The sequence below is a fragment of the Camelus ferus genome, chromosome 8, assembly GCF_009834535.1.
Source record: "Camelus ferus isolate YT-003-E chromosome 8, BCGSAC_Cfer_1.0, whole genome shotgun sequence".
Classification (NCBI taxonomy): Eukaryota; Metazoa; Chordata; class Mammalia; order Artiodactyla; family Camelidae; genus Camelus; species Camelus ferus.
This window is the reverse complement of record NC_045703.1, coordinates 43,416,345-43,439,850: the sequence shown is the minus strand read 5'-3', so window position 1 is coordinate 43,439,850 and position 23,506 is coordinate 43,416,345. Positions and strand designations below refer to the sequence as shown.

Here is a 23,506-nt window from a genome sequence, read left to right as displayed (position 1 = left end):
AATGGATGTTATCTGTCAAGAGGTCAAGCTATCTCTAAGGAGCCGCATAGCTGCGAGGTCGACTTGCCACACTTCATAAATTAGATCAGTAAGAAACAATAAGCCCATATGAATGTAGTAGCTGATTTCTTTTGCACAGCAGACAGCATGCGCCTCATGCCTTAGTGGTTCCCCTTGAGCCCTGTGTCCCACGGGTGAGATAGAACAGGGATGGGTGGGAGCCCAGCGCACAGTGGAGGAACCTTGGATTTAGGAAATCCTGAAAGTGTAAGAGGCTGCTGGCAAACCTGCCCATCTTTGCCCTTGAGGAAAACATGGTCTTTATTACCCTGGAATGTAAGAAAATCTCCTTAGGGGAGAAGGGGAAAACTTTACTATCCCAGAATGTCACTCAGGAGGGAGATATTTCTCTATCATTTCCATACTAATCAGGAAACAAATCTTTTACCTCTAGTTTCTGAGACATGTAGAAATGCCGTGGAGAATTATCTCCCAAGATATCTATATCCCTTAACAGTAAGACTCTTTTCAAAATCATTTTAATTATAAATGTGAAAAATATAGGAAAGTATTAAGGGTAACAAATGACAAAATTGGATTAATAGAACAACATTGCAAAATGACTATAACTCAATAAAAAAAAAGTTTAAAAATTGGATTAATAGAATTATTTCTCCAAGAAATTGATTGTTAAATGATTAAAATTTATGAAACTTGCTCCTTTATGTATAGGTGCCAAAATACCTAATACATTAACATTTTTCGAAATGAATTTTCTCAATGTTTCATTTGGGAAACTGTATACTTAACTGATATAAAACATATAATATTACATTCAACGGTGATTTATTACGTTTCATCTATCACTGAAATGACTAATCTTTCATTTTATGGTTGAAGCTTTTTTTTTTTTTTACTAAAATGTCAGTTTCTAAAAGGCTCTGATAGGAAAATTGTTGTGCAAAAATATTTAAAATATATTTAATAGCTTTATGTGAGTAACTTTTTATCTTTTTTTTAAGGACTTTTGCTTAAAGAAGCAAAATATAGGGTGGAATTTGCTCCTATTTTCCATCTGGATATAGCATTATGAAGACACATGATTCAGAAAAGTCCTAAGTAGGGCTCCCTGCTTTTTGAACAATTTTCTATTCAAGGAATCATGGGCCATTCTTCCGAATTTTCTGAGTCAACTTCTCTTAAGGCACTTCTTCCCCACTGTGCCCACTTAACACAAAATAAATTCAGCTATGTCTATTACACAAAATATTTTCCTGGACAAAAAGGGGTATTCTGCATATACTAAGCAAGAAAATGTGAAGTAATCTAAATGCAGGAAAAAATCAGGCTTTTACACTAATTTTCAGTTTCTCTTTTTTTTTTTTTCTTTACTCTATGTTTTCTTCTCCTCTAGTACCTGATCAGGTTTTTTTCTCTAAGTCCTTGGTCTTTGGATAACTAAAATGTATACTATCTGACAGCCAAATAAACTGCAGTTCTAGGTCAAAATATTCTTTTCACTCACCTATGTACATTAGCATCAGACCCAAATTCTGTCAGAAAAATCATTTTAAAAATAGGCTTTTCTACATCTGGTGCTGTTCTATAAATTTTCATAGTATTAATATTTTAGGTTAATAATTAGGTTAATACTAATCTTTTTGCTCTTACCATCTCCTTATATGCATAGTTCCTCTGAAACTCCTTATGCCATTGCTTCAATAGTATCACCATGGAAGGACTTTCATGAAAGGAACCAGATTGTCCTTAAAAAGTTGTTTGCAAAGGTCTTCCTTGGCTCTCTGAACTGGACATTGGTAAAGGACATTAGCATATTTATACATAATTACATATCAGAGATTTACATTCTGCCACTGGAACAAAGCTTTTTAAAAATTATACTTTATTTTTTAGAGCAGTTTTAAATTCACAGCGAAGTTGAGCACAAAGTACAGAGATTCTCCATATACGCCCTGCATAGCCTTCTCCATTATCAACATCCCCCTCTGGAGTGTTGCACTTGTTACAACTGATGAACCTACATTGACACATTATAATCATCTAAGTTCATGGTTTACATTATGGTTTACTCTTGCTATTGTAGGTTCTTTGGGTTTAGACAAATATGTAATGACATGTATCCATCATTATGGCATCACACAGAGTATTTTCACTGTCCAAACAATCCTCTGTGCTCAGCCTGTTCATCTTTTCTCTCCCTCCAACACCTGGCAACCGCTGATCTTTCTAATGTGTCCATAGCTTTGCCTTTTCCAAAATGTGATATAGTTCAAATCATAGAGTATGCTGCATTTTCACATTGGCTTCTTTCACTTAGTAGTATGTGTTTAAGTTCCTTCATGTCTTTTCATGGATTGATAGCTCATTTCTCTTTAGCGCTAAATCATATTCCACTCTCTGGATGTACTGCAGTTTATTCATCACCTATTAAAGGACATATTGGTTGCCTCTAAGTTTTGGCAACTTGGAATAAAGCTTCTGTTAACATTCATGTGCAGGTTTTGGTATGGACATAGCAGCACAACTTTTTAAAGTTATAAAATGTATTGATTTTTCCCAATGTTACAAATGCCATATATATCTTGTAGAAAATTAGGAAATGGAAGAAAATGCAGGGAAGTAAATTAAAGCTCCCTGTAATCTCATCACCAGAGCTATCTAGCATTAATGTTTGGTACATTTCCTTCCATTGTTTTCCAGTACATTGTGTGCCTACATACATACAGACACATGTTTTAATATTATGTAAAATAAACCTATTTTTTGGAACTTTCCTGTGTCATTAAATATTCTTCAAAACGTAATTTTATTTTGTATATAATAGTCCATTATATGCATATACCATAATTAATAAATCCATTCCAAAAGTGGTCATTCAATCAAATTATGCTGTAACGAGCATCTTTTTAACTGAAGTTTTGTCTGTACTTCTGTTATGATAATTTAGCATACATAAAAGTATCACTTTAAAAGTAAAAATGTTTTTAAGGCTTTTGATGCATATTGCAAAGTCACGTTCCATAAAGACTCTGCCAATTTACTACCAGGAACTATTCAGAGGGCCAGTCTACTGCTTTTTTGAAGCTAGTAGCTGTCCATCCCTCCTCAATCCCATTATTTAGATGAATAGCTTTATTGAGCTTTAATTTATGTAGCATAAAATTCAGCTGTTTTAAGTATACAATTTAATGGGTTTTAGTATCCCTGTCTCATGTTTTTTTGTTTGTTTTTGTTTTTAGCAACATGAGTTTAAAAACCTTCAGAATCCTGGAAAGTGGCAGGAGCTCACACCATCAGCAGTGCACTGGAGTCAGGTCATAGACATCAAGTAGAAAGGCCCAGCAAACCAAACAAAAGAAGAATTGTTCTCAGAAGGGTGTTTGTTTTTACTCTTATTTATCACCATTCTAGAATTTTAAGTAAGTCATTGTGACCAGAAACAAATGATATAGAAAACTTTTAGAAATGAGGTGATGATAATCGTTATCTGCAGTAAAATTATCCAGAAAAAAACAACAGAATCATATGAAACAAAGATTTTTAATTTGTTAGAATTCACGTGAGTTCAATAAGATGACAAAATAAATATATTAAAAATAAGCATATATAGGAAGTATATTAAAATTTATACATATATATTTATACATAGAATATTTATATATATTTATAAAAGTATTTATCCACATTTATATAAAGAAGAATATATACATAGTCATAACCTTCCATTTGTAATCATTCAGAATATTTAAGGGTAATCTATTTAAAAATAGCAAGGTAAAAGCATAGAACAGCAAAGCTTAATGTCTTTATACCTAGTATAAGGACTATTATAAAACTTTAACTCATTATTTATTAAAAATAAACAGGAGACATTTTAACTGCTTGAATCAGAAAACTGGATATTGTGCAAAAATCAATTTCACATGAATTAATTTGAGATTAACACAATGATAAACGTAATTCCCATATTATAATCATAATTATTATTATGTTGGCTCTTGAGAAAATTATTCTAAAGTTCATTTGGGAGAATAAACAAGTGAAATATTCAAGCAAATATTTAAAAAAAATACAGTGAGGGTATATTTGTCCTGCCAACATTAAAACCTATTACAAAGTTATAATAAATTACACTGTATGTTGCTTACAGAAAATCAAAAGCTGAATCAATAAAATAATAATAGTAGTACCAGTTTTTGTAGAAGCATCAGAACAATGCTTTGAATTTGACTCTAGTGCCCCTGAACTTAATCAAACATTTGTTTATAGTTCTAAAATAGACCTTGATACAGATCACAACTTTTTATTTGGTAAAGTTAGTACTATACATCTGGGGTTAAAGGAAGATTATTTACTAAATTGTTGTAGTATAATTATCAATTTAGAGAACAGTATCTAAAATTGGATCAACAACCTTACACCACATAGCAAAGGAAATTTGAAGTAGATGAAAATGTTACATTTTATGTAAAGCGATTTAATATTTGTATTGGAAACAATTTTCAAATTATAAATTTAACGAAAAACCATCAAGAAATAATATATTTGACTATATAAAATGGAACTTTCTGTACATCAGAAAAGTAAAAATAGGAAGAAAAGTTTAACAGCAAGATTTTACACTAAACTGTAAAACAAAAAATCAGATAGTGCAGAACACTAACTGGAAAATGGACAAAGGACAGAAGTACTTCAGATGGGCTTATAACCACATAAAAATTAGTTCAGATGCATCAGTGTAAATTAAAACAATGATGAATTTTTCACATTTTGATTACCTAAGCTTTTAGAACTATGATAAAAAGTTGAGAAAGGTATTGTCAGGTGGTGGCTCTCAAAACCAACTGAAGTGGGTATAGAATGCTATAACCTTTCTGTAAATAAATTTGATATTATATTTCAAGAGCTATCTGCCAGTCAACTGGCAAATATTTATTTTGTTCAAGTGCAGAGATAATGATTGATGACAGTGGTACACTTACGTCTTGGTCCCTGCTCTCCTGGAACCAGCAATCTGCTGAGAAAAGGGCCTTTAACTCAGTGGTTCACTTATTAGAATAAACTCTAAGGAAATACTCACTTTAGATAAGTTCTTCTGGCTTTTGGGGGCAGTTGATCTATTACTTTTAGTTTTTGATGATGTGGTAAATTTTCATCTTTTTCTAACCTTTTGTGTCTTTTGAAACCAATTTATTGGGAAGTCATAGACTGTCAATATCTAGCCTGCTAGATGGTTGACATTTAAACCCCTTTTGATAAGATATAAACCATATGAAACTCCAGTTCGTTTATCTGCAGTGTCTGAAGTTATCAACGACAGCAAATCCAGCCTTTCTGATCTTTCCTTCAAGCTACTGTCAGGGCCAATTTCTGAACAGTCTGAATTAATTCCAAAGACATTACCTGTGCCAGATCTCCCAGTGATCTAATGAGTCTCATCTCAGACCTCCTCATGAGCTCTTACTGACCAGGTACTGGCTCTGATCCTCTGTATGGAGTCTAGTACACTGTTTTCCACAGTAAATCCAGTGGGAATGGTGGTGAGCTTGCCAGTTGAGAAGCCTTTGCTGATTTTAGGTGGGATTTTCAAATTTATGTTATTTGAGTTAGTTTTTTTGTTGCCTAGTAATATGGGATCAAAAGGATGTGCTTAGGAAGAAAATGCTTCTTTTTATTTGCTGGTGAATTTAGAAAAAAAAAGTTTGGTTTTCTTTATTGTGCAAATCAAAATCTATTTAAATCATAAGCTCTGAAATCCATTTAAAGCTTATGGTTACATTGGAAAATTATCTCTCTTCCTAATTTGAATTTAATGTAAACTGATTTTTAATTGTTTTGTATAACCATGGGTAACAGATTTTTTTGAACACTGCATAGTAAAAATCAGCAAATATGTCAGACAAAGCACAACATTAAAGGAAATGCCACAGCATATGTTGACAGTTATAGAAGAATTGCTGCTGTTTTCACCCTTCACACCAGAATAATTTTTTCAATATTTACCTCCCATGTGTAGAGAGGCAAACATATGGGGCTTTACATAATCATAAGCATAAACAGGTGGCTACTTGGGTACATTTAATTTGCAAGCAACATCAATACTGAACAACGCAATCAACACCACATGGCTCCCAAACTCTTTGCACTAACATTCCATTAGCAAAATTAAGATCATTAAAATAGAGGAAAGTTATACTCTTCCCTCAGTTGGCTTCAACTACCTTTCAGAGCCATGAATAAAACACATTTTCAAAAATGCCTTGATATTTTGCTGCTTCTTTTGTTCAAAGGAACTTCAGCAACTGTGTATAATGTATACCTTGTGAATAACTACTATCAGCACAATATTTGCATTTAAAGTGTACTTACACCTCCCTATAATCTGCTTATTATGGGCATAAAATTATGGTGGTTAAATTCTAAGCAATTTATCAAAGCATGGAGTCAGACAGACTTCTCAAAGCCACCCTGGAAATATTTATCCAAAGGCAGTCCACCTAAAGAGGTCACCTGAGGCTCTCTTTTCCATAATCAAACACTGGTGGAATCTGTGGAAGTTATTGTTCCTGGGATTATTTTGCTCAGCCTGTGTCAGATGCTGAATTGTGGATTCTATATATTTTTGCCTCATCTAATTTGATCCTAATTGGAATGCCTAGTGTGCCTCCTTTGGCCCTATAGGTATTCATCTCTCTGATGTTATAACCATCCTGCAATGGCTTACAATTTCAGAGTGAAAGAAAATGAGAAGAAGGGATAACATTATTTCTTGTATTTTCTTTTTTACTGCTTGCTGTGTGTTAAGTACTATCTAAGCATATTACATGTATTGACTCATTTAATTATCACAATGACTTTATGAAGTAGATAACACAATTTTCTCCATTTTATAGAAAAGGAGATTGTAGCTCTGAGAATTAAAGTTCTCAAATTTACACAGTGAGGAAAGGGCTGAGGCCAGAATTACACCCAGGCTACTTGAATCAAAAATTCACACTTTCAACCACTCCACTTTACTGTTGGGATAGTATGTTGTTGGCCTTAAAAATTCTATTGTCTAAGTCACCCAGGGCTAGGTAGTAAATGTATGGTATTTTGAAAATCTTCCTAATAAAGCATTGTGAGAGATTTTGGTGGGACATAAAGTCTGTGGGGATTCTTTCCAGTCCTGATACATTGATGTGTCTTCCCATAACACAAGGGGCAGTGTTCCTCAGGACTGTGAGAGTTCAGGGAAATGTGATCTTGCCAAGGTTTATAAGAAGGAGAATTTCTCACATCCTCTCCTTCTCATCCTAGGTCTATTAACTCATTCTCACTGCTTGGCAGAGAGAAAGCTTTACCATGAACAAGTATGTATAGCACTTTTATTAATAAAGCTATGATTATAAGAGAGCTTTAGGCATAGATGTAAAATTATATTATCTGATTTCAAGATCTAACATTATTAACGTAAATTATTTGTTAAACATCTCAAATGCATTAGATATTGCATAATCACTCCTTTTAAGGACTTATTAGGAAAATAAGGTTTTTTTTCATGCAATGGTTGAAACAACAAGGTAAAAATGAATAGAAACGTTTTATGACTTACTCTTTTACCGTCTTTTACAAATAAAAGAACTATTAAAAACCATTAATAGGTATTATAGACTATTCTGACTCCATTATAAATGTAAAGACATTTGATTATAGGAATTTCACAGCCTCGTTTAGCACCTAACATTAAACAAACTTGGTCACCATCTTTGATGTTTCTTCTCCCCTCCTAAATACTCCGTTCAGTTATGCAAAATTTTCTTATCTTGATCCGTGACTTTCCTCACATTCCTTGTTTCTGCTCTTGGAGACTTCTATCAAGATTGTTTGAATCACTCATTAGTTGATAACGTTCAATAATCCTATAATTGACTCTGAGAAATCTGGAGAATTTTCTCACAGTTTGGACATTATTATTATTATTAATTATTATTATTATTATTATTATTATTATTATTATTATTATTATTATTATTATATATTTCAATACTTTGCTGAAGAATTTTGAGGGATTTTTTGTTTCTCTAGTGACATTCTCTTTATGAACAATTTTTCCTAAGTAAAAATAGCGATAGTATCCATTGAAATAGGTGGAAATCAAATTTGGAATTAGAAATCTATTTTCTTTCTGCTTTCAACTTAAATTGTGAAGATTATGTATTGGCTTATTTTATAATCACTCTAATGATTACTCAGCTCTTGAAATGTGTTTTATTTTGTTTTGTTTTGATAGATAAAAAAATATATTTTCTCCAGTATAAAACTATTATTATACTCTTTGTTAAAAATGTAGAGAAAAAATCGGTTGAATTTAAAGCTGATCAGGTCTGTGGTGTTTTGGTTTACTGTGAAATTGAAGTTCTAATATGATACCATTCACATGTATATGCCCTACTTTATATGGTTTTAAGTGGCTGTTTATCAGGAAGAACTCTTTGGACTGACTGTAATAATATATAAAGAAATAAGTTAATCAAATATTTTTCCTGTACTCTGGCACTTAATATGCTGAACTGTGTACTTAATCATTTTCTAAGGGAAAACAGACTGATTCATAGATAGATTTTTTCCTTGCAATAGAGACATCCAACAAGACAGCTCTGAAGTGTATGATTAACTTGAAATAATGGTGGCCCTTAGGGTTTCAGGCTTTTTCTACTTCATAACATTTTAGGTTTGTTATTACCTCAGGTGAGCCCAATTCCCCAAGAAAAAAGATGCTGAATTAATTCTTCTGTGACTTATGTCATCAGTATAGCTAGGGTAGAAATAAAACTGTTTCTCTACATTTATGAGATCCTAGGTAGCTGTTTTTTTAAACTTATTTCACAAAAACTGCTGATTTTTTTTTATAGCCTGGTAGTGACTGTGGACTCTTAAAAATGAATCTTCACATGCAGACAAATGAGATTAAACATGTGCACGCACACACACACACACACAAATTCAATTACTGTGGAGAACTCAAGAATACTATTTTATTGGATTTTCCCTTATACAAGACATAATGAAATAAGAAATTCCTTCAAAGTAAATGTTTCTTTGCCTTACTGTCTTCAGGCACACCATACAGTGGATGAACACTGTTCGATTTCTAAAGGTTTTCAGGACAGATTGCACATCCTAGCTTACTTAGTCTTTGCCAGGATTGCATCACTTGCACTTTTTCAGGATGTTTATATTTAAAAATAACCAAAATCCTGGGTTTTTTTTTTGTTTGAGTAAAGATCGACTACAAAAATAACATCATAAATCTTTGTACCATAACCCAAAATATACATAAAAGACATAACCTGGTTAATAATAATTTGATATATAGAGAAATGTTAATTGGACTGTATTTTTGACTAAACTAGTAAGTAAATTTTCCAAGCTATATCATTCTAGTAAGATTCTTTATACACTGCCTTCTTAGTGCACGCTATTATGTAAAGTTGTCTTAATTTAGTTTGAGGTTAAGAAAGCAGTTACCTAATTTTTCCTTTGTTCTTATTTTCTCTGTAATTTATTAAAATTATTCAATAATTTCATAATAATTTAATAATTTCATTTCTGAAAGTGCTACAAAGCAGATATGCCCATAAAATAAAAGTAAAATAATTCAAAGAGAAGAATTAATCAAACCTGCAAGCATAAAAAGTGATATCGTAAAGAATAAAAATTCACTGTGTTAGTGACTATCCAAATAGTATTAGAGGGAAAAGTTTCAAATAGTGAAACTACTGAAAAATTATAGAGAAGTAATGAGAAGGAATAATGACATATAATCAAGAATATTCAATCCAGAACAACTATCTAACTTGGCATTTTCCACAGAGAGTTATGTGGAACACTAATATATCATGAAATACTACATTGTAATTGATTAAGGGATGTTTCCCCCAAGAGTTTTATAACTAAAGAAATCTGGGAAATTTTACATGTTATATTCCCCTTTTGTGAGTCACTGTGCATCTAAAGTTTCTGAGAAGTCTTAAATTATGTGGAAATATGTAGATACTTTTTATTGTGGTAAAATATACATAACATCAAATTTACCACTTTAAAGTATACAATTTAGTGTCGTTAAGTACGCTCACAATGTTGTACAACCCTCATCACCATCTATTTCCAGGTAATAGCTTTGTAATTGTTACTTTGACCATGAAACAGTTTCCGTTTATCTATTAATTTTGGTGTTTCCAGAGAGTATATTTATGGAAACACTGATCTAATCCAAGCCTTTCATTTTAAAAATTAAAAATAAAAAATATTATCTTGAGAGATTAAGTGCCTTGCTCAAGATCACACATGTAGTCGGAAGATAGCCAGTATGTCATGCATATTTCATTTCCAAGAACAGGGCCTCTTCTTTTTCAAGGTATTTTCCCCTTGTTTCCATTTATGTGACCTGGATCTGATGATTCAGTAATCTACAGATAATACATTAAGATTTTACCTAGAAGAACTCAGGATTAACACAAGTATCTCTAATCTTTAAAAAATACTTTTAATTTGTATTTTTGAGGAGGTGGAATTAGGTTTATTTATTTTTAGAGGAGATACTGGAGATTGAATTGAGGACTTTGTGCATGCTAAGCATGAGCTCTACCACTTGAGCTATATCCTCTCCCAAGTACATTACTTTTAAATGCTACATTATACTTGTTTTATAACTGTCTCTGTGATTTTCTTATGATAACTTTCATTGTAAGAACTCTCGTTAATTCACACAATTCTGTTCTTAGGTCTTTTTAAGATTGTGGCTGATAAAACTCCATACCTCACTATGGACGAAATTACAAGAACCATCCATATTGGACCAAGTAGACTAGGGCATCCTTGCTTCTATCATCAGAAGGATATAAAACTAGAGAATCTCATTATAAGGCAGGGTGAGCAAATCATGCTCAACTCAGTTGAAGAGATCAATGGAGAAAAAATGGTGAACTGTGGAGTGCTAAGGGATCATCAAAATCACTCATTTACTTTGCCTTTGTCACAAGAAGGAGAATTCTATGAGTGTGAAGATGAACATATTTATACCCTAAAGGAGATTGTCCAATGGAAGATCCCCAAGAACAGAACACGAACAGTGAAACTTACAGATTTTTCGGATAAGTGGGACTTAACAAATCCATTCCCTAAAGGCTTTCATGGTTCTCTGATTCTCAAGCCTGTTTATGAAATTCAAGGTGTGATGAAATGTAAGTATCCACTGAGAATGAGCTCTATGGGCATGAGCATTGTTTGTGAAAGAGAAAGGTTTTAGAGTCTAAAAAGTGGGACTCTGTCCCTGACTTGTCTGTTAAACCCACTGAGAGTTGGATTCTTATCTGTAAATAAGCAAACCATGTATTTGTTGCAAGTATCAAATAATAGTGTATGTAAATGTATATTGTAAATTGTGTGGTGCTATCCAAATGTAAAATGCTATAACTGTCAGGTATAGACAGATTAAAATACCTGTTTTTATCATTTCCGGTTAAACATGGTCAGAAACAAACTACTTTTTAGAATAGAACTTAATTGGTTAGAAAGAAGCTTTCTTGTATGGAAGTGGTCAAAAAAGAGGTAAGAATGTAAAGTTTCCTTAATGTATCCCTTACTCCTACTTTTGTGAGATACTTTTTTTTGCTTTTTTTTTTAGCCATCCATCACTGGTCATAAATCTTCCTATTAGCTGGGAGTCCCTCTAACTTAAGGGAAAATAATGTGACAGATCAATTCACACGTAAGTGTGGTTTAAAAGAAAATTTGTTGAAATATAGTTGATTTCCAATATTATATTAGTTTCAAGTATAGAGCATAGTGATTCAGTATTTTTAGAGATAATACTCCCTTTAAAGTTGTTACAAGATAATGTCCTGTACAGTATGTCCTTGTAACTTATCTATTTTATACATAATAGTTTGTATCTATTAATCCCAAACCCATATCTTGGCCCTCCCCCTTCCCTGTCTCTTCATAGTGTATTTTAATATATAAGCTTCATAAGATTTTTGCATTTTAAAAGAAGAATCACTGGAAAGAGCATTGCTATTCTAAAGAAACTAATACCTTGACTTTTTAAGATTATGGCACGTAAGTGGGACAAGTATGGAGCAAAGAGTTCTGTATTTGCAGTTAACAGTCCTGGATTCTAACTCTGGTCAAAAACTTAATAGGTGGTGGTGGCTTTGAGTAAGCCATTTAAACTGTGTCTGTACAAAAGGTTTAATGATACTCCTTTTGCCTATGTCTTGGAGTTGTTTTGAGAATGAAATACGGTTCTATTTCCATACCTTACATAATACATATGTGGAAAAAAGCAGTATGTAAAAATGTTTGGTCTGAGGATACCCTTTGGATATCTCAAATTTTATTTATCTCTGCTTCCATTAATATTGTTGGTCACTTATATTATGAAAAAATTAATGTGACCTTTGGGTACATTTTAGAACTGTGTGTTGAATTTTGTTATAAATGAATATTTAACCAGAAATCAATTAATTCGTTTGAACTAAAGGTACAGGTAAGGAATACCACTCAAGTAGTGATTTTTTTTTTAGTACTACAAAAAATTGAGGCCAAATTATTATTATTGATTTTTTTAGTTTTTTTCTTTTTTGGGGGGAGGGGGAGGGAGGTAATTAGGTTTATTTGAGGTTCTGGGGATTGAACCCAGGACCTAGTGCATGCTAAGCATGCGCTCTAGCACTTTGAGCTATACCCTCCCCCTGATTATTTTTTAACATGACAAAAAAATTGAAGTTACATCAAACTTCAGAACTCACATTAGTGTTCTGTTAGCTATCCCAGAATGAGCAAAGTTGATAATTGAGTTTTCCTCAATTTTCCTAAATAATGGATAGCATTTTCTCATTTTAAAATTTGTTAATTTTCTAAAACCATTGTCATCTCCTATCACACAGCTGCAAATAAAGGCCGACCCAGAATCAAAGCACATGAACCTGGTGGTTACAACATTTAATGAATTTAAGTTAGGGATCGAGAAAAGCTTCTCTAAGGATATGGCATTTAGAGTAAAACTGGAAGGGTAAATAGGAGAGGGCAAGTAGAGAAAGAGGGGACAACATTGGAGAAAGTGATTGCAACTTGTGGGAAAGCAGATAAGCAAGAGATTGGAGTTCCAGTGCAGCTGGTGTGAAAAAAGAGAGGAGAAGGCAGGTTGAGACATTGAAACATGCAATGGGGTTGGTGGGTTGTGGGTAGAATCAGTCAGGGAGAGACTTGAAATATATGTTAAGGGTCAACATTTGTTCCAAAAAGCAAATAAAGGTTTTTCAGCTGGAGGAACAGGGTCAGAAGAGTAGTGAGGCCATTGGTTCCGTGGCAGGGTATTGGAGAGTGAATACAATAGTAATATCAGATGGATAGCTGGTCTTATTGGGTATTTAAGAAGTAAAACCAGCAAGATCTGAAGGTCTGTTGGAAGGGGGAAAATGTCCAGCTAATTCTCAGGCTTCTGACTTGATCTACTGGTTGGATGGTGGTGCAGTTTAATAAATATTAACATTGACAGAAGAGCAGGGGCTATTAGAATTGTTTAGATGGCCTTAAATTTGGTTTCCTGCTAATTAAGTTCCCAGAAGAAAGCCTTTGGTTGAAATAAAATCCTTCTCAAAATGTTTTAGTCCAATTTCCATTCTTTAATAATATTAAAATTGAATTTTGATCTTAATTATTTTGGATTATTAGGGATTATTTTAAACATTAGTTCCTATTGTATAGTGACTTCAGTACAAATGCTGTATGAAACTGCTTTTCATGTGTAGTGCAGAGTATTCCCTGGAAATAGAGGATAGGTATCCAACACAAAAAGCCCAATTATTAAAATTAAAATTATTGTTACAGGCGTTTTTTCTTCTAAATATAAAATGTACACTTAAAAGAATTGTGCTCTTGTTTTACATTATTCTTTCTTATACTGATGACTAAACTTGCCTTGAAGTCAAGGGCATGTTGCCTGCTAAGTTGCTTTTCAGTGGCCTTGAATGTCAGGCACAGTTCAAACTCCTCTTGGCTTGAGTCCTTCCTTTCTAAAGTGACAAGAAAAAGAATAGTTCTGAGTCAAGGATAGGCAATTTTAGAGAAACCTTAGAGGAAAAAGCAAGATGAAAAAGATTGAGAGCTATAGGAAGCTATGAAATATTGATTTGCTGAAAATAGAACATAGTAAATAAATAGAGAAAAGGAGAAATATAAGATATTCTACTCTGAGTGCTAGTTTTTAATGTTACTAATGTGAAAATGTATCCTTCATAAAAAAGAAAAGTAGCAGAAAATGCTTAAGTGAAATATTTGTTCCTAGAAACTCTTGGTCATATTTCCATTATAGGCCAAACTCCTCTTTTACTACACATTTAATGATTTTTTTAAACTATATCTCTTTGGAAAAGATGTATAAATAACCATCCAAGACCTCTAACTACTGCTTTGATATAAGTCATAGCAAAACCTGTTTGTGTCTTTCACAGAAAGAAAAAATTCGTCTTAGTGTAACAAATGCAATGTATAGTATTTGAAAATGAAAAATTGAGCCAGCTTTTTAAAGTTACTTCAAAAAAGCAGCAATCTTGATTGTTAAAACTCTTTACTAGTGTTATGTTTTGATGTATCAATTGATTACTTCCTTCTTAATGGATATTTATTTTAAGTGTTGGAAAGTTATATTTTACTTTAAAAGGAAAACTTGGTGCCTTTCATAACTTGCAGAAAAGTTTCTGCTCAAACATAGGACATATTAGTTCATTTATAAACAGAGAACTGAAATCATATAAGCAGAATATAAGCAGAATAGTGGTATCAGAAAGGCAGTGTATGAATTAGTTAAAAGTTTAAAAAGTCAGATAGTGGTAAAAAAAAAAGACATAAAGTTATCAACAAATTTTGTGCCCTTGACCATTCCCAAATTTCTCCTCACCCTCTGCTACTCCGAGGTAACTCATGTAAATATTTAGCTCCTGCCTTCTTATATTTCCATTCACATTTCCAAATAATACAGGGATATTGCTATTTTTCAAGTGATCAACTTTAGACAGTAATAACTGACTTCCACACGTGGTGATGAAGATTTGATGTCCTTATATTACTACTTCCTCTTCCCTTTCCCCGTTCTCTCAGTGTATGATAAGTTATGATTCAGCATTAGTAGTTTTATTATTGTGACAATTCGTTGCTGAATCAAGTAGTAGATAATGGCTATAATTCTGTGTAATTCTTTATTTTTCTCTAATAATGACCTTATTATTTCATTGCTTAGTTTTCTTCAATCTTCTTCTAAGTCTTGAAGTATTTTCTATCATCTTTGTAAAAAAAATTAATAAATAAACTCTTTCGTTGCAGTTTTCCAGAGCCCAAACTGTTAGGAGTTCTACATTTTCTATTATTTTTTAGCCTGAAGTATTCCTCATGGAACCCTCCAACCTCATGCTCCGATCTGAATTTGTGGCTCTCTAGACCTAATGCATAGGTGCTTATCTTAGCTTGTTAATGATGTAATAAAAATCCCATAGACTGGGTGGCTTATAAGCAACAAATTTATTTCTTGGAGTTCTAGAGGCTGGAAGGCTGAAATTAGGGTGCCAGCATTATCAAATTCTGGTGAGGAAACTCTTCTAGGTTTTACACTGTATCCTCACACAGTGGAGAGAAGAGATGGGAAGCAAGCTCTCTGGTGACTTTTATAAGAGCACTAATCTCATTGATAGGGCTCCTTCCTCATGACCTCACCTAATTCTAATCACTTCCCAAAGATGCCACTTCCTAATACCCTCACATTAGGGAGCAGGGTTTCAACATGTGAATATTGAGAGAAACAATCATTAAGTCCATAACAGTGCTGTCCTGGGACTTCCATTTAAAACCATCCAAGGGGTTCCACTTTGACTTGCTTCTGTGTTTACTAGCAATTTCTGGAATCAAATAACTTATTCTTTCTTGGTTTTCTTCCAGTTTTGAGGAGCCCATCCTGACTTATTTCCTGAGAAAGGTGCAGAGGATATTTATTAGTTAAGTAGAAAACTAGCATCTTAAAAAATATTTTACACTCAGATAAAATTGAGTCTGGCTACTTCTAGAATTCCAGGTTGAAAATTACTTTTCAGAATTTTGAAAGATTTGCTCCCTTATCTTCTACCTTCCAATATTGCCTTTGAGAGATTATCCATAGTATTCTGAAGTTTCAAAGTAATGTGCTTTGTGGTAGGTCTGTTCATTCATCGTGAGGGAAATTTTCAGTTTGGAAATTCAGGTTCTTCATTTCTAGGGTAATGATTCTTTGACAATTTCCTCTCAACAGTTTTTTCTCTTCTCTCTTTCTATAACTTCTAATCTTGTGTTGAAGCATCCATACTGATCTAGGACTATTTTCTTCTCTATTTTATGTCTCTTTGTCTTTGGTTTACCTTCAGGGGAAGTTCCTTAACTATATTTCCAACTGTTTTAATGAATTTTTAATTTCAGCTATCATATTTTTAATTTCCAAGAGTTATTTCTTATATCATTTAAAACTGTTACCATGTTCTTGTTTTAAGGATGCAATAGTATCTTATCTCTCTGAAAATAATGTACTATTCCTTAAAGTTTTCTACTGTTCTTTGCATTTTGTCTTCCTTTTTTGAGCCCTTTTTTTTTGAAGTGTTGGTCTGTCATTCTTCCTCAAATGCCTCATAATTATTTACCATTTGTTCATATTTACATGTGAGACATATTTTAAGATTTAATTTACAAGTGAGGCACTATTTATATACCAGTTCTTTGTTTCTGAATTTTAGGTTTCATTTTGTCAGCTTTTCTTTGGAAAATTCCCCCAGATTCAGGTCCTCTGAGTCTTTCTTCCAGGACTTGTTCCATTTCATCTGAAAAGAGTCTTCTTGATACCTTCTGGGGTTTTTGGAACTGTTGTAACTGTGTGGGGAAGTTGCTGAGGGTTTCACCATTCCCCTTCAGGTTCAGACTTACCTCCTTTGCCTTCAGTCCTGTGCTTCTCCCCTGCTCACCCATGCCTCGTTTCCAGATTCTGAGACCTTGTACTGTTTCCTGCAAAGAGAGAAGTGGAAACAGTCATCTTGCCTTCAAGACTTGAATAAGATTGTCTCAGTAGACTTCCAATCGTATACTGCTAATTCAGGTCCAGTTGCAAAGGATAGGTCCTCAAATGCTGAATTGAGACTAGTATTCCAGAATTAAATATTAGCTGCCCAAGGAAACATGCATTGTCCAACATTAACCAAGCCTAACTATTTTCTCTTTAAAGATCATTTCTAGTGGGGTCCCCCAAATTCACACTTAGCTAAAAGAGTTGTTGCAATGGGAAATGCAGAAAAGCACCACATTATGATTAACATTGGCCCTAGCTGTAAAGGGACTTTCCCTGAAAGAAGAGGTAGATGACAACTTTTAATGAAATGACTCAGAAGTGGAAAGAGGGGAGCAGTGTTAGCTTTTTAGAGAAAATGGAATGGAATTTTTTCACAAGAGCTCCCTTTGGATAACCAGAAAACATACCTAAGCAAGAACAATTCAAGTTCTCCCAGAAAGAAAATATTGGAAGCCTAAACTAAGGTCTTATGAGTATCTATTGTTTTTACTTCAGATTAGTTTGAAATTAACACCTCCAGGACTATCTCTTGTGCTCTGAGTTGCTGTCTTCTTATCTCTTTCTCACTTTTGAAGTCAAGATAGCTTTTTCGGGAAATTTTCTAGTTTACCTTGCTCTCTATAGCCATTTTTTTTTAAGTTGGGGGAAGGGAGGATTATATTTTTCAATTATAAGATGACAATTGTTTAAATAATTTGTAATACACATAGACACATACACACACAGGAATTATATATACCAGAATGTAAGCAATGGTAATCTAAAGCAGATCAATTTATAGAAGATTGTAATGTTTTATCTCCTCTCTTAAAAAATATTTTTATAAGAACATGTAACTTTTTGTTTTATAAGAAAAGCAAAGCAAAAAAATACTGATTTCTGTATCTTTTTCTTGGACACTTAGACATAATAAAATATGTCATAAAAAATTGATTAAGGCTATTCCAGTTTAAAAACTTGAGGATATCACTTCCAAATTCTAGGTAACTTTAAACAAATATAAGTTGGTTTTTCTCAACTTTTGGTTATGGAGAACTTAAAACATGGAAGACTAAAGAGAATAGTACTAAAAACTAAAGAGGGTTTGTTTTAATGTACTAACAGACATAAGAGCAAAATATATAAAATGTGAAGCTGATGCAAAAGTAATTAGGCAGAGTGAGTTGTTGGTATACTGGGCATTTTTGGGCTTTGTGGCAGTTAGTAGAGAGGTAAATGCTCTCATTTCAGCTGCGCTTACCATTGAGCTATCAAATTAATCTGCCAAAATTCTAATTTCATTTGGTCATTCTTAATCTCAGATATTTTGATTTCCTCCTGAAGTAGCTGCGCATTCCTCTGCCTGGCATTCAAGGGGTCGATTCGTCTTTATAGTCTTTTCAGTGATTCTCCTGTCCAGACTCAATGCCCTAGATTAAAATCCCAAGGCTGACTACGTATTAATCCCTGAGTGTACCTTACTTTTTTTCTTTTTCTTTATTGTTGATCATAGTGCTTTGATCATCTGGGATATTCTCTCTCCTTCCTATCTTGACTTGTAATTTTCTACATCCTTAAAGACATTATTGTAACTGCATCTTTCATAATATCTATCTTTATCCCCATCCCCAAACTAGATGTGTTATTTCTTCCACTCTTTTTCTTCCTACTGTGGTCTTAACTAAGCCTTTCATGTGATTCCATTTCTGTCTTCCTCAGTATATCAATTATACTTTAGAATATTTTTAGAATTTTTTTAGTTGTTGCCTTAGTGTGTGCAATATTCATTTATAATCTAAGTCCTCTTTCAAATACACTATACCACTTTGTGGCGAGTGCAGGTACCTCATAACAAAGTATTCCCAATTCCTCTCTCCTGTCCCTTACAACATGACTGTCATTCATTTCATTACCCATGAGCTATAATCATCCAATATGTTGTTACTGTTATTATTTTGAACACACTATTATATCAATTAAAAATAAGAAAAACAAAACATTTTATATTTCCTTTATTCCTTCTCTAATACCCTTCCTTTTTTAATGTAGATCTGAGTTTCTGATATATCATTTTCTTCTCTCTGAAGAACTTCTTTTATGTTCCTTGCAAGTCAGGTTTACTGGTGACAAATGCCCTAAATTTTTCTTTGTCTGAGAGTGTCTTTATTTCTCCTTCACATTTGTAGGGGAGGTAAAATTTTACCTTTCTCCTCTCACAATTTCTCAGCTGGGCCTGAGAATTAAACTAACATTACATAGATTAAGAAGAGAAAAGCATACACATTTATATAATTTTGACACAGGAGCTCTTTTAAGAAAATGAAGACCCCAATGAAGAATGAATGCTTTTATTTTAGGTTGAACAACTGAAGCAACTGTGGAAAAGTAACTAAACTATGTGGGGATGCTAAAGGAAGATGCAGATTCTAACAAGGTCTGTTTGTACAGAATTCCCTTGGCTTTGACTACCTGTAAAAAATGTGTCCTTTCTTCTGGTACAGGAAGGGCATCTTTCACATGATTTTTTTTTTAATTGAACTATGGTCAGTTTACAATGTTGTGTCAATTTCTGGTGTACAGCATGATATTTCAGTCATACATATACATACATATGTTCATTTTCATATTCTTTTTCATTATAGGTTAGTACAAGATATTGAATATAGTTCCCTTTGCTTTACAGTAGAAACTTGTTATTTATCTATTTTATATATAGTAGTTGGTACCTGCAAACCTCAGACTCTCACATGAGCATTTTTATCTCCTGTTTTCAGGAAGAAAAGGAAAATTAGAATTGTCCTTCTTGCATCTGCTGTTTTTCAAGTAACTTTAGCTTGAAAGAATCTTTTAAACCAAAGTGAATATATTTTGGGATAGTATATTCTGCCACCCTTGTCTTTTAAAGAATAATTTTGCTATGTACAAAATTCTAGATTGGTGGGGGTTTTTTTTCCTTTCAATACTTAAAATATGCCTCTTACTGTCTTTTTACTTTTATCGTAAAAATGGTTTCTGAAAAGAAGTCCAATGTAATTCTTGTCCTTCTTCCTCTATAGGTAAGACTTTTTTTTCTTCTGGCTTCTTCAAGTTTTCTCTCTTCTTTGATTTTCTGCGGCTTAAATGTGATATGCCTTAGTGTTGGTTTTTTGGTATTTATCCAGATTCTTGTTCTCCAAGCTTCAAAATTTGAAAACTTCTCAGCCATTATTACTTTGGTATTGCTTCTATTCCTTTCTCTCTTTTGTTCCTTCTGGCATTCCCACGGTGGATATATTACATCTTTTGTGATTGTCCCACAGGTCTTTGATATTCTGTTCCATTTTTTTTCCACTCTTTTTCTTTTGCTTTTCAGTTTGGGAAGTTTCTATGGACATAATCTTCAAGCTCACTGATTCTTTCCTTAGCTATGTCCAGTCTAAACCCATGAAAGTCATCCTTCATTTCTGTTCCCACATGTCTTTAATTTCTAGCACAGAGAAGATAATATTTAAGCAGATTAAGTTACCCATCTTTTTTTGCATTTTCCTTCATTAGAGCCCTTAGTGTGTTAATCATATTTTAAATTTCCAGTGTTATAGTTCCAAAATCTCAGCCATATCTGAGTCTGGTTTTGATGCTTCCTTTGTCTTTTCAGACTGTGCTGTTTGCCTTTTAACACACCTTGCAGTTTTTTGTCGAAAGCTAGGCATGATGTATTAGGCCAAAGAAACAGGTAGATGTGCCTTTGTTATGAGGTTTTAGGTTTATCTGTCTGGGAGTTAGTTCACTGTTTGCTGTACCTGTAGGTGTCAGAAGCTAAAATTTTATGTAGTGTCCTTGTTTATTGTTTCCCCTATTGTCTTTCCCTAGAGACCTTTTAAAATAGGGGTTGTAAATGCCATTCTTTCTACTGTAATTTCCTGGTATTATTTAGAAATCTTCTTGATATGGGTGGTGATGTTTAGGGGAGGGGAAGCATTCTGTAATCCTGTAATTAGGTCTCAGTCTTTTACTGACCCTGCTTCTCAGCTTTATTGCCCACATCCCCTTGGTGAGACAGAACGGCTGTCATGGTCAGGAGCTATGTATTTCCCTTCCCTCATGAAGAAGGATAGAGGAGGCTTGAGTTGGGTATTCCCCTTTCCCATATGGAAGTCTAGAGGTAGCTGGAGTTGGGTAATTCCTTTCCCCCACATCAGTTAGACTCTGGCAAGACCCAAGTTGTTCAGGCTGTGGTAAAATGGTTTTCCTTGAGGGCAGGCCTTTTTTTAAGACACACTTAGTGTGATATGGGTGTATTTCAGAATGGTTAGTTTTCCCCTCACCCTGCCCAAAGCATGAGGGGATTTTTCTCAGATCTTCACCCTGAGAAGCTAGTGGGGTTCCTGGAAGTGAGCTCAGGAAAGCGTAGGGGATCCACCTAAGCCTGGCCCTCCATAAGTTTTATCTCTCAAGCTTGTCCATGCTTAGTCTCCAGCAGTTAGTCAGTTACTCTTAAAGTGTTCTTACCTGTTTTGGCTCCAGCAGTGGTTTCTGCTTCCCCAAAGCTATAAATCTCTGTATTCCCCCATCTCTCCAGTTTTGAGGGTGATAGTTTGTCCTGTAACCTCAATTCTCTGATGGATCCAAGAAGGATAGTTGATTTTCACTACATGTGCTATTTCCCTGTACTGAATCTTCTCTTAAGGTATATGCATCATGATTATTTTCATACCCTAAAATGTCAAGATTATTATTTTGTAGAAATTAAACAACAGAAAAGTGTTGTATTGAATAAGATAAACTACAACCTGAAATGGCATGTTTTAAATGAAATACACTCTACCTTCTATGATGTACAATAAGAGTTTTAGCAGTAGAAAATGAAATTTTACCTGGAACTCTACTTGTTTATGAGATCATAACCTTTGAAGCTCAATCAAGGACATTATTCTTTCAACTGTTTTTCACTCATTCAGTTTATTTAATTACTGAGTACCTACTGTGTGCTAGGCACCATGCTAGACACTGGGTTGTGTTGTTGAACCAAAGAAAGACTCCTATCCCTGTGTAGCTTGTGCTCCATATGGAACATATTCCATTTTGGGTAAACAAACAATAAACAATGGTCATAATAAATATAAGCAAATTGTATGGAATGATTGAAGGTAAAGGGCGACATGGAACATAGAGAAATAGAGAAGGGCAAAGGACAGAGATAATTGCAGTTTTAAATTGAGCACTGTCTTAGTCCATCTGGTGGCTAAAATAAAATCCCGTAGACTGGATGGCTTATAAACAACAGAAATTTATTTCTTATAGTTTTGGAGGCTGGGAAGTACAATAGTAAGATGCTGGCAGATTTGGTATCTGGTAAAGGTCTACTTCCCAGTTCACAGGCAGCCTGCTCCTTACTGGGTCCTCACATGGCAGAAGGACAAGGGAGTCCTCTGGGGTCTCTTTTATAAGAGCACTAATCTCATGACCTAATCACCACCCAAAGGTCCCACCTCCAAATACCATCACATTGGGGGTTAGATTTCAAAAAATGAATTTTGGGGGAACACAAACATTCAGTTTTTGGAAACAACATTTTCAGTAAGTCTCATTGAGAAGTTAATATTTAAGTAGAGTTGAAGAAGAAGGAGAATTAGTAGGAGTGTTGATTGTAAACATATCTGGCTGAAGGATGTGGCAGGCAGAGGTAACAGACCATGCAAAGACCTCATTAACAACAAGGGACGCAGCAGTAAGTTAGAGTGAAGCAACCCAGCGGCACATGAGATCCAAATGGAACCTAGGACCTTGGTAAGGACTTTGACTTTTATTCTGAGTGAAAAGGACTGCCACCGTGGGGCTATGAACAGAAGAAAGACATTATCAGTTTCACGTTTAAAAAGACTATCTGGCAGGATACTGGTTAGGAAGCCATTGCAATAAACCAGGCAATAAATAACGTGGCTTTAGATCAGAGTAGTTTTAATGTAATGGATGTTGGTTGTTAGGAAAGCAAGAGAGAAGATAAGAATGTCTCTGAGATTTCTGGATTTAACAAGGAGAATGGAGTCCCCAATAACTGAGATGGAAAAATAGATAGATTAGGTTTTGGTTGGAAAGAGTAGAATTTCAGTTTAAGCACGCTCATTTTGAGATATCTATTAGACATCCAAGTGGAGATCTTAACTAGATACTTGGCATACAGGAGACTTCTTTGGCTAGAGATACACTTCAGGGAATCATCAGCATACAGATGGTTCTTAAACATATAAGACTGTAAGATCATGTGGGTGTGAGTGTAGACAGAGAAAGGAACAGAATCAAGACACATTAAAAGGTGTGTAGTGGGTGGAGAGTGGGTGGTGTGTGTAGAGAGAAGAAACTAGCAAAAAAAAGTTGAATTATAAGTAAGATAAGGAAATAAGTGAG

The 23,506-nt window shown here is 33.9% G+C and overlaps 2 protein-coding genes across 8 annotated transcripts in view; one reads left to right on the top strand and one right to left on the bottom strand.

The window, feature by feature from the left end:
* Positions 1-23,506, bottom strand: part of C8H6orf58 (chromosome 8 C6orf58 homolog) — a 161,032-nt gene that overhangs the window by 11,662 nt on the left and 125,864 nt on the right. For 2 of the 6 annotated variants that reach the window (XM_032484862.1, XM_032484869.1), the window contains one exon: positions 17,005-17,082. In XM_032484862.1, the coding sequence (XP_032340753.1) occupies positions 17,005-17,082 (78 nt within the window). Of the gene's footprint in view, positions 1-13,917; positions 14,082-15,760; positions 16,025-16,770; positions 17,083-23,506 lie in introns of those variants that run through there. The other 4 variants (XM_032484860.1, XM_032484858.1, XM_032484855.1 and 1 more) reach the window with 4 other exon arrangements.
* Positions 1-23,506, top strand: part of THEMIS (thymocyte selection associated) — a 155,684-nt gene that overhangs the window by 46,914 nt on the left and 85,264 nt on the right. The window contains exon 3 of one of the 2 annotated variants that reach the window (XM_032484852.1): positions 10,788-11,246. The exons of the other annotated variant lie outside the window; for it this stretch is intronic. Coding sequence (XP_032340743.1) covers positions 10,788-11,246 — 459 coding nt within the window. The remainder of the gene's footprint in view (positions 1-10,787; positions 11,247-23,506) is intronic. 2 annotated transcript variants of the gene reach the window in all.